Source organism: Myodes glareolus, chromosome 8 (assembly GCF_982192425.1).
Source record: "Myodes glareolus chromosome 8, mMyoGla1.1, whole genome shotgun sequence".
NCBI classification, from domain to species: domain Eukaryota; kingdom Metazoa; phylum Chordata; class Mammalia; order Rodentia; family Cricetidae; genus Myodes; species Myodes glareolus.
In genome coordinates this window covers 31,355,023-31,367,014 of record NC_142033.1, presented here as the reverse complement: position 1 = coordinate 31,367,014, position 11,992 = coordinate 31,355,023, and the positions used below count along the sequence as shown (strand labels likewise).

The window sequence follows — 11,992 nt, the reverse complement described above, 5'->3', positions numbered from 1 at the left end:
AAGTAGTATTTCCTGTTTATTATATTTACATTCTGTTATTTCCAAGAACTAATATGCAGTTTATTTCAGAGTCTGAAGTCATCCCTTGTTCACAGCTACCTCAGTAGTCACTCAAGAGTGTGTTCTGATGACACTGTGCACCCAGACAGCAAAGGCTGTTTGCTCCCAGTGTGTGTTCTAGTGTAACGTGGGAGCACTGCCATTCCATTAATGGTATCTTTAAGTGTGAAGGCTGGTTCCTTTATGAAATGTTCAGGTATCCTGTATGGAACATGATAGCACAATGTAGTTTAACATTGTGATGTTAGATGTCCACATGTAATTTGTAATTTGAGGCTATTGTGAAGAACCAGTTAAGTCACCCAACACTCTAGTGAAAATTGTTGAAAGTTACTTTTTGTTAGCTGTTCTTTCAAATATTGTTCAACAGCAAATACTGGTGAAATCTTTTCTGCAAGCTTCTAAGGAGTTTTCAGATTCCATAAAAACTGTAGTACTGAAGGTCAGAAAGTTTCCATGAATTGTAACAAAACACTTTAAAGAAATCCTTGCCATGTCCCCACGCTGCACCTTCTACATGAGTAGACCCATGCAACTGTAGAAAGCAGCCAGCAGCATAGCCCCAGGACTACGTGAGGGTGAGTACTGAGCATAACTGCTGAGCAAGCAGTCTTGTACCAGCAGGATTGTTTCTCTAGTGGTAATTAAAATGTAAGCTACAAGGCAAACACTGCTAGCACAATTAAGCCCCACTGTTGAATAAAGAAAGGAAAATGTCACTGACAGATTTAAAAACATTTAATAGTCTTTCTGTAAGTCAGATGTGACTCGTACATGTCATGTGCCACAGAAAGCAGGTGATTCATACTGAGAAGCAGCACTGAGGTATTCTTTATTTTTAAAACTGAAGGAAACAAAGTCTGGATCTAATTATTTTGACATTAAAACAAAAACAGAAAAACCATTGCTACTGCTTGGCTCTTTTGCTGTAACTTTTGATTCTGAATACATTATAGGTATCTATGGAAAAGAGCGTTCTGATAGTACATGGAGATTTAAGTAAAACCTGTGCTCATACAGCAAGAGGCCTGAGTGAAGGCATGCTGGCAACACATTGTTACTTCTTAAAAAGTAACTTTGATAACCAAGAATAACCAATTGTATCGAACTCAACTAAAATGGCAATATTGAGCTGGTAACAGGAGTCGTATTTTAGTCAATACTGTATTTCCAAATGTAGCTTATGAAAACCAGGGACCCTAATATAGCACCATTGAAACCATTCATTGTCCATCATTTGTCTGTGGAGTTTAGGGTTTTGGCAAAAGGGTAACACCTGAAAGAATGCCAGTCTTTTTTAATAACTGAATTTATTTCAATGAACTGTTTGCTTGGGGGGGGGGTTCTTATCTGGAGATCAGCAGCCATGTGTATCTCTCCCCTGGGAGCCGGAAATGATGAGCTATGTCTATTGTTTTCATTTAAACCCAGAACCAAGCAGTAAGGACAGCAATGTCAAGAACAGCACAGCAAGAACCACAGAGAACAGCAAAGAATCTGGTGCATGTTTATACAACCACTAACTGATTTAACAAAGTTTACAAAGATAAAACATATATATATATATATATATATTTTTTTTGCACTAACTGGTTTTAATACAGCACTAATTGAACTTGTCTTTGGGCTTCACTCCTTACACAGGGTGAATGTGAAAGTGCTACACTAGAGCTTTCTCCCAACTGAAGCCACAATAAAATAATTTCAAAATAACTTTAGAATGGTTTCAAAATTCCAGTTGTTTTGGCTGATACATCCAGTGTTTAATCAGGAACTTTTTTTTGAGGGTAGTGTTTTTGCTTGAAGATGTCATCAACTTCAGGATAACAGCTTTTCCTATATTTTAGGTTTGTCGTATTCTTAAAACCATTGTCAGCAATAACTTGAACCAGTACTCAAACACAAACAATTTGAATATCATTTCTTAAAGCGATGTCAGTTTGTTTTCTCTGATTTAAAAGCATGTATCTAAAAATGGTATATTTTCAACTTGCCCTCCTCAGAGTTAAACACCTTTTACATAATTAAACTCAGTTTTTCTGATCGTATTTTAACCATTGTTCTCCACGGGGTCTCTGTGAGTTAGACCCTACCTGTGGGACTCCAGAGCCACAATGAGAGTACTATGCACATCAGGTGAGCAGGAAGGATCCTCACAGAGCGAGGCCTCCCATGCTCAAGCACTAGTCAGTGCTGGCTATGGAGATTTAAAGATAATCAACTTTTTAAAGAGTTTTCAGTATGCATACATTGTGTAACTATTTGTAAGGACTCAATATGTGGAAATAATGATGACAGCCACTAAAAGGTACTGTTTTGCTAGCATTTACCCAAATGGGCAAAAACAAAGGCAGCATGTAACATATGTGCCCTTGGTTCTGTCATACTGGCCTTTGACTGTGTGGGGGGAGTAACCATATAGAAAGTGCCCATGAAACACTGAAGGCAACAAGTGACACTAGAAAAAGGTTGGAGTAATGTAATAAAGCAGAGCTGAAAGGAGTTACCTTTGAAAATTTTTTCTTAAATGAGTTCAGAGCAGGAGGAAGTGCAGGGATGTCCAGGTTGACCCACCACTGCCATCCTGCTGTACAATGGGTTTCAATTATCTGTCAGTGGAGAGTCACGGGGGGCAGGGTAACAACTGCTGCCCCAAGTAAGACCCAAGAACAAGATAATGATGCAAAACAAAACTGACCATAAATTAAATACAGGAGACCAAATGTAGATAAACAAATATAAATAAATACATAGCCATTTTATTTAAGAAACCCAGAGAACTGCATTCGGAACAAGTTCCTTCCAACCACTCCTAAGACCTCCTATAACTACTTACTATGGTGATTGTCGCTTAGTTCAGCACCTCAGTGTTTGCTGGTGGTGTTGATGGTGTCTCAATAGTCTCCACAAACTATATACAAATACAACCTATTTCTCTAGAACATTTTCCTGGGAAAACCCAGGCAACTTAGAAAGTATTGTTAAATACTCATCTTTCAAAGTATTATTATTTCAGGAAAACATGGAATGTAGTGTTATGACAACAGAAAAAATATGCAAACAGTCACGTGGAAAAAAAGAATTTTAATTTTTAAATATATACTTTTGCGTAATTTCTGGTGAGCTATTCAACACTGTTTGAAATATCCTGAATTAGTAACTCTACCAACAAAATTTACCTCCGGTGTTTCCACAGGAGACATTAAAATAAGACCAAATTATAGTTTTCTTCAACCAAAGCAGTCATTCTCAGTCTTTTTTGTGCAAAAATATTACAAGAGCAACTCAAGTGGGAACGCTGAAATGACATGCCAACATTTCAGGGCACATTTAAAACACTCAATAATTCTTGAAATTACCGTATCCTAAAATATTACTACCAACCATTGATAGATTAGTTCTGTGTATCTACTCAAGACAGATGCATATTTTCCTAGACCTCTGAAAACAAACAGGCTCATTGGTCTCTTTTGGTGTCCACACAATAGGCAAGATAGGTTTACAATAGTGTTTAAATGAACTACGCATCTACAATCTCCTGACTCCACGACATTCAAAACAAAAGTCAGAGTTTATTTGGCTACCTTGAAATCACTCCCATAAACCTGCTACGGTTCACTGGATCTAAACATTTCTCAGAAATGTGTCATTTATAATTTCACCTAAGTGATGATTAGGGGATCCTTTAAAAATGGTTAATGCCTAAGATACAAACTTTATCTAAATGAATAATTGCAATAAAGTGCTTTATTACCTTTCAAAATGATGCTTTTAGACTGTGGTATGTTGATCTAAGTGTGTGCTATTCCTCCCATAAAGGATCCCCAGGCATGAGAGTCTGGTCTCACCTGTCTCAGAAAGCAGCAGCACTATCTTTTGGTAGGTAGGCTGACAATAGGCACATTACCCATGCGGATGAGGCTGTACTAGGGCTATGGCAAAGGGGGGAGGGGGATTAGAAAAGTGGGAGGCGGGTGGAGGGTTCCTACTACACTCATAGTTATATACAAATATATTAAATATGCTATAAAAATAGTCAACTCTTTTCCTTTGCATTTACTTCAGAAGCTCCTCTTAGAAGAGTGTTCACTCAATCCAGACAAACGTAAAAGTTTCTTTCTCTAATCACTATGAAAATGGCAAGTGCCTTTGTGCTGTTTCTTCTCCACCACTGAAGAGTTCCAGTCAGCTTACTCCTGGCTATATGCCCTCAGCAATATTAATATCCAGTGTTTTTACCTTCCATGTGAACTCTGTGGTACTAAGAACAGGACCACAGGTACTGGAAAGGTGATAAGCTTGAACGCGTTTTACACAAATGCTTACCAACAAACTAATCACCAAACAGAAAAAATAATACTAGAAATGCTATCTGCGTCCCACTTTTTAAAAAATGCCTTAATGTAGTGGAAACATTTTAAGCACACAGTAATATCCAAGTGAAAAGAATCTACCTCTGTAGACAACTACTTTAGGGTCCCTTTCTAAGGCTTGGACAGGGCTCATCTCCCTCCACACAATGCCCTTTATACAGCTGGACTGCTTCAGTGCTCCCAACTAACTTCAAGAGACTGCTTTAAGGCAACGGCCAACTACAGCACACACAACTCAAACACACACTAGTTTGCACAGTTTTCTATCACAAACTATTCAAAAGCACGGGCGTTCTTTTATTAGTACATTCCTAAGCCATGTCTATGCGACAGCAGAGCACAGCACTCTAAAGCTCCCCTAAATTTAGGCTGGAGCTTGGGGAAGGGCCTGTAGTGCTCAATTGTATGCAGCCCCACCCACCACATCTGCTCCCCAGCCCCCTCCATAGTTACTACTCTAAGGAAGAAAAGAGGAGTACTTTCCAATGTCTAGGCTCTGGGCTGTACTGTTCTCATCCCATACGATCAGCAACACTCCATGCAGAAGCAGCCCAGAGCAAGGTACCTGCAGGGCAACGAGAACCTATCTGACCCGCACTTGAACAATTTCTTAACTAAAAAGTGCTGCCCAGAATCCAAATTTTAAAGAAAAATGAATCCCCATGAAATAGAGTAGGGGAAGTTTATAAGAAGCTAAGAAATGTTTCTATTTGGTATCTTTTCATAATTTAGATTTTAGATTTAGGTTTCAGTCAACAACTTTGGCTATAGAAATGAAGAGCAGGCAACAGATCAACCTTCATCAGAATGCTGAATATATGTAGGATACAGACAGGGACAGTTTGCCTTCAGGGAAAGCAAGAATTAAGGAGCTGAGAGGCAGTTGATGCTGACAAGTGTTGCCTAGCACCGCGCTCCACGTGGACAGGACACCTAAGTTAGTGGCTTGGTGCTCCATTATCAACTGCATTGAAGCAGGAAGATGAACTGTGGAGAACAAGAATTACGTAATTAGTACGTTGTATCTCCTGTTAGCTAAATCCTTATCACTAGGTATTGCCAAAAAGTAAATGAGGCACAACTCAGATGACATGGAATGGCATAAGATCAAGAAGGCAATTTGGAAGGGGAGAAAAGCAATGTGGGTGCTCTATTTCACATTAATTTCATCACATGTATATAAGCTTGATATACATACATGTGTTCTCCCCGCTCTTCGGGTGTCCATGTGAGTGTCAACTAGAAGACTGATATGTCGGTTACTGACTGGTATCTAGCCACGATTCTTTGCAGAAGGGTAGGTACCAATTTTCTTTGGTTCTGTTCTTTTTCACCACTAACTTTCTAACTTAACTGCAGCCAGGTAAACAGGAAAACAAAGACATACGTAAGGATGACAACAAAGCTGAGGACAGATACCTGACTCCGTGTTCCCCAGAGCCCTTATCTAGAAATTCTGCATTAGGTTATTTTCACTGCTGAGAACCTCTGTTTAGCAGCCTCACCCGGTACACACTTTCTTTTAAAGTCAATTCTAAATTGCCACACTTGTCTTCCCTTTTCCCAGTAATATTTTATATTCTATTTTCTATTTCTCGTTTGTTCTATAATTGAAAATTTCATTATTAGTACCATAAAATCTAAAAAAAAGCCTTTTAAAATCTATGTAACTTCGTTGGAGTATATTACCTGTAGAGTATGATATTGCCAGATGAAATCTTAATTCATGTTTAGAAAGCATGTGAGTTACAGTCGTGGTTCGACAAAGGTTAAAGGCAATTCCTACCCTTCCTCTGAGCAAGTGCTTACCAGTAATTCTTAAAGGACTACTTAGCTTTAAAGGAAGAAAGAATTTGGAAATAATTTTGGGATCACATTAACAACTGTGATACTACTCAGGTGGCCCATGAGACGGAGCAGTCTTCACGGGAACTGGAGATGACACTGAGACCCACATGCTGCTAAAAATGTACTAAGGTTTCAAAACTGCTACTGAAACCAGACAATGAGTTCAAGACGGTGAGTTATCACCTGAATTAAAATCAAGGCACTATGGGTTTTTCCCCCTCAAATAACCCTGAATCATTTTGACTAAAAGAAGCATTGAAATTTTTAAGGATAATAAAAGGATTCCAACAAATCCTAAAAGTTAAAATTCCCACCACTGAGAATGTTAAAAAGTGCCTAAAATGTTCTGTGTGCAAATTTGACTCTTATAACTGAAACATTCTTGAAATCACTTTCAGGCTTGTTGAAAACCATTTACATAAATATTCCAACTATGAAATATATCAAAATACATGATCAGACTCTCAACCAACCATCCAAAATAAAACAGTGCAATTCTATTTTCAAACATAATTAAAATAATGAAATAGGGATATTTCTGAATAAATGGAAAGAAATATAGCAATAATTTAACCTGAAAAAAAAAATCCATTCCCAGCAGCACATTATATCTCACTGAACAAACTGACACCACAGCCAAAGCACAAACAAAAAGACTTGTGCCCTGGAAAAAGTGACTAGAACACAATTATGTTGTAAACAAAATGAAAAGGAGGTGTTATCAGTTTGTACATGGTGTCAAAATCTAATGAAATGTACTCATACCTGTAAGGGACAGATAATGCTTTCATGCTGCGCAAAGGTTTGCTCTCTCCTCCATCCAGACATACACACATCTATATAGCGTCTATACAGAGAATTCAAACCTGCACAACATTCTGAAAGGAATCACTGATCCATCATTATCTGAGCAGGGAGGGGAGTTTGGAGTGGGGACTACTAACTACTGGACTATCTTCATGGCAATCTAAGCAAACCCCTGGCAGTGGTGTGTCCTCTGTAACATGATACCAGGCACAGAACCACTAAAGCTACCAACACTGTCAGTGCTTTTCTGATTCGGTAAAGGTCAGGATAGTTGAGCTTGTTAACATTTGGCAATATACTCTTTCTCCATCAAAAAAATATCTGGGCAAAGAAACTGTCCAATTGGCTGTGTCTCTACAATCCCCCACTGGCTGGTATTTAATGTACATCTGTAGCACTGGGCAGCATCTCCAACTAATCCAGGAACTGGAACACTCAAGACTACCCTCACAGAACTGCTAAACTTCTAACCGTATGTCATCTGAGTGACTTTCTGGCCATCCCCTTCCTCTCTAGTGTCAGAGAGGAAGTGTGTGTGCTACTGTGGCTGGACCTTGGGAGGGTCACTCAGACTGTCAGTCCTGTGCCGACTAAGCTGCTGCTGCTGTTGCTGCTGAGGCTGGTGTTGCTGGTGATGCGACGGAGGGAAGGTGCTCTGTTGTAGTGGGAAGGCAGCAGAGAGGATGAGCTGAGCGGAAGGATTCCCATGGAGCAACCTAGGTGTCTGCGAAACAAAAGGAGGATTTATGTCTTCACACTGTCCATTCACACTGTCCGCTGTCCACAGGGACAAGAGCTTTAAATTCTCATTTTGTTCACTAATCTAAACACTTTTTGGAAAACAGAAGCCTTACCTTTTTTCTGAAAGCATAACAAAATATAATTCAAAGGAATTTGTGCTGAGAATTTAATGGTATAAAATACTACTGTCTTGAGACAAGCTGCATATTTTTATTTTATTTCCTCCGGGCCCAAATTTAGGCAGTGAAACTGGAGCACAGCTGTGTCTGTATAAGACACGGATACTCCCTGGTCAGACAGACAGTGCCGTCTGCACACACGTCTGCCTGCTGGTTAAGAATCAAGACCAGAGTTAAGAAAATAGCTCTGCCCATAAGTGCTTGCAATCCCAGTATGGGTGAGGTGGAGACAGGAGGATCCCTGAGGCTCACTGGTCAGCCAACCTACCCTAGTAAGTGAGCCCCAGGTTCCTATTCGGCTCTGTTTCAGAACGACGAGGTAGACCAAGGAGCAAGTCCCGAGGGCTGACTGTTGGCCTCCATACTTTTGAACTTGCACACACTAGCTTACCTCCCCCACCCGGAGGAGTCAGAAAAGCACAGGCCTTAAGTACACTTGGGTTAGCTTGAGCTGGTCCACCTGCAGATGTGTGACACTATCAAGCGGTCTACTTTTCCCACCCTCAGCCTTTCCCTCAGTACAAGTGTCTATGAAGCATTATAGAAAAAAGGAGGGCACAGGTGGAGGCTGAAGTCCTATGTGGCCTTATGAAGTAACAAAACAAAAATAGCCCCTCCCCCAAACAGGGACTGGTCTACCATCACTAATCAATATGTCAGAACTGAAAGCCTCAACTTTGAGTGTTTCTTTCGTCACATTTTGACTCCTGGCTCACAAAAATGGACTAGCTGAGACAGTGGGAGAATTTTCAAGTGAACAACTTGAAAGACAGCACACACTTACTGAGACATCCTTAAACTGAAACTAGTAACATGTGCAAATGTGTATGAAGAGAACCTATGTGCTCAAGCCTAAGTACAGACTTAAACTGTGAGATGACAAAACTTGACAAGGACCTTACTTACAATTTTTCTTCTTGATTTGCTACCAGAAAAACCTTGGTAAGTCAAATGGATTTATGGCATTTACTTCTCTGACTATAATCCATTTTCAAACAGAGGTCCATTAGAAAAGCCAAATTATGTATTTATCAAAGTATTTATGTTTTGGGGATGCATGTTTGTAGTGGGGGCAAGGAAGAAGAGGATATTCATCTTATAAATATTTATTCTGTTTGTGTGTACAACTATTAGGGTTCACATGTGGGAGTCATGGGACAGTTGTGGAAGTCAGTTCTCTCCTTTCACTGTGTAGAAATCTGAGACTGAACTCAGGACATCAGGTTCAGAAGATAGTACCTTCACTTACTGAGCTGTCTCCCTGGTCCCAAACACTCATTCTTTTTAAAGGCCTATCTTCTTTGATAGATTCAAAATACTAGACCTTAAGGCAAATCATATTTTTTAAAGCTTTTGTTTAAATCTCACTGGAGATTTTATATTATATATATATATATATTATATGTGTATTTATATATATCACCTAAATAATAGCCTAAGACTTGTTTTATTATTTATAATAATAGCTAACCCAGTTATTAATTGAAGTAGTTCAGACTTGAGTCCTGTGGGTGTGACTCAAATATTTAAGCAATAAGGCTGTTTCAGTACTCCATGTTACCAAAATAAGAATTTCACCTAGCCTAGATGGCCTCTTGTAGAAAAAACACCAGATTCTCCAACACTGGAGTCTAGAAACCAGTTCTGTTGGTTCTTGGCTGAGGATCCTAACCCAGGGGAACTTTCTTCTGGACCTATGGATAGGTTCATCCCCATGGCATCTGGGTGGGTTTTGTCATTAATATGAATGTCTTACTACATTTGTTAGTACCATGGTCATCAATGACAGCTAGCTATACACCTTACAGTGTTATGAAGTATAAACTATTACATCCAATGCACCAATGAGGTTTGACAAGTTTAAGTGCTATCCCAAAGGTCATGTGTATGTGGTATAGCGATTATTCAATCTGAGGGCACCCTGACTTTAGAGCCTAAGTTCTAGTGACAAACTATACTGCACCTACACTGATTTCTCCTCTGACATTAATTTATAAGAAGAAAATTCCAATAATATGGCATGATAGTGCATACCTGTAATCCCAGAACGCAGAGGCAGGAAGATCTGCATGAGTTCCAGGCCAGGCACAACAAACACAACAAAATCACAATCTAATAAAATTTTATCTGATGATTAAGGAAACTCCTAGGCTAAAAAAGGGATCGTTCTTGATGCTGGGTGAAGAGTAGTTTGAAGGTACTGAAGAAAGAAAACGGGACCTTTTTTTTATTAAATTCTTGAAATATTAGCCTGAGAGAGAAAATGGGCTTAATAAGCGATTTGATATGGTCAGGAAGTAGGCCACTTACTCTGGCCAGAAGGTCAGATAACTAAGTTTGGCTAGACAAGGTTTTAAAAGTCTTCCAAGACTGAAGAAGAAAACATAAAATAGCCTATTAGGACAAGCTTTCTATTTCTATAGATATTTAAATCCTACAATAAGCCTTTACAGATTTTCCAGGTCTTTTACAACCCTGGTCATTTATCATCTTGTTTGGTTATAAAATAGGCAATCAGCTCAAGGCAACTTCCCCACGGTGAGACTTACCTGTAAAAACTGCTGTGGTGGCTGGGTCAGCTGGGCCTGAGATGGTTGCTGAACTGCAGGAAGCTGCTGCTCTTGGGAACTCTGCTGCTGCTGCTGCTGCTGCTGCTGCTGCTGCTGCTGCTGTTGTGTGGCAAAGGTCGGATAGGCAGTCACCACCTGGCCCATGAGCATGGTACTTGGCACCATCACGGCCCCACAGGCTACAGGAGCAGTCACTAATTTGGTCACAAGCTGCTGACCTTGAGAAAATCTGTGAGAGAAAACAAAGAAATGGTATCAAAAGGACCACACATAACTCAAGTCAGGTAATATTTATCTTAGATAATACCCAATGAAATGGTTCATTTATTTTATAAAAGACTATGTTCCTAGTTTCCGTTTTCAGAGATTCTCCTTGGAGGCTAGGGCTTTAGCTCAGTGGCAGAGGGCTTGCTTGTATAGCATGTTGGGGTCAACCTCCAGCACCAAAAACAATTTTAAAGGGCTCTTTCCTGGGGGGGTGTCAGTCAAACAAACAACACACACACACACACACACACACACACAGAGTTTGTAATATAAAACATGACAACAAAAACAGAGACATAGCAAAACAACTTAAAAAAATACTCATAGTCAAGATAATGAAGGACCTGCCATGCCATATATAAAAATTAGTTCAAAATGAATAAAAGTTCTAAACATAAGATATAAACTACAGAACTCTTAGGGAAAAAAAAGGCACACAAGCTTCATGATGTTGGGCTTGGCAACATTATCACTATCGATGCCAAAAGCACAGGTAGGTAACATTAAATAAAAAATTAACTGAATGACATCAAGCTTGGCCAGACATGTAAAGAACTCTTGCAATCAAACAACACTCAACACATTTAAAAACTGGACAAAAGTTAAACGTTTTCTCCAAAAATTACGAATAGCCAAGAGACACATAAAAACTCCTCACCAGACTTAATCATTAGAGAAATGAAAATAAAATAGCAGTGGAAAGCCACTGTGTGCCAATCAGGTCACTATTACAGAAAACTGTAACAGACTAGGAAAACCGTTTTCTTAATTTTCTTTCTATTGCTTTGATAAAACACCAGGACCAAAAAGCAACATGAGGAGGACAGGGTTTATCTGGCTTACAGAATCCCAAATCACAGCCCACGGAGGGAAGCCAAGGCAGGAACAATGGAGGGAGGAACTGGAGTTGAGAGAAGAGAGAAGCACCCTTTACAGCTTTCTCATACAGCCCAGAACCATCTGCAGGGAACTGCACTGCCCCATAGGCAGGGCCCCTCCACATTGATCATTCTTCAAGAAATTGCCTACAGACAACAGGATAGAGGTATTCTGTTTTCTCAATTGAGATTCTTCTTCCTACTAACTCCAGCTTGTGTCAAGTTGAGAAAAACAAAACCAACCAACCAACCCTAACCAGGACAACCCT

The 11,992-nt window shown here is 39.6% G+C and overlaps 1 protein-coding gene across 9 annotated transcripts in view; it reads right to left on the bottom strand.

Moving 5' to 3' along the window:
- Positions 1–868: 868 nt before the first annotated feature.
- Positions 869–11,992, bottom strand: part of Clock (clock circadian regulator) — an 82,786-nt gene continuing 71,662 nt past the window's right edge. For all 9 annotated transcript variants that reach the window (XM_085691755.2, XM_085691753.2, XM_085691759.2 and 6 more), the window contains 2 exons: positions 10,558–10,807; positions 869–7,812 (listed from right to left, as the gene is read on the bottom strand). In XM_085691755.2, the coding sequence (XP_085547881.1) occupies positions 7,627–7,812; positions 10,558–10,807 (436 nt within the window). In that variant the 3' untranslated portion in view covers positions 869–7,626. The remainder of the gene's footprint in view (positions 7,813–10,557; positions 10,808–11,992) is intronic.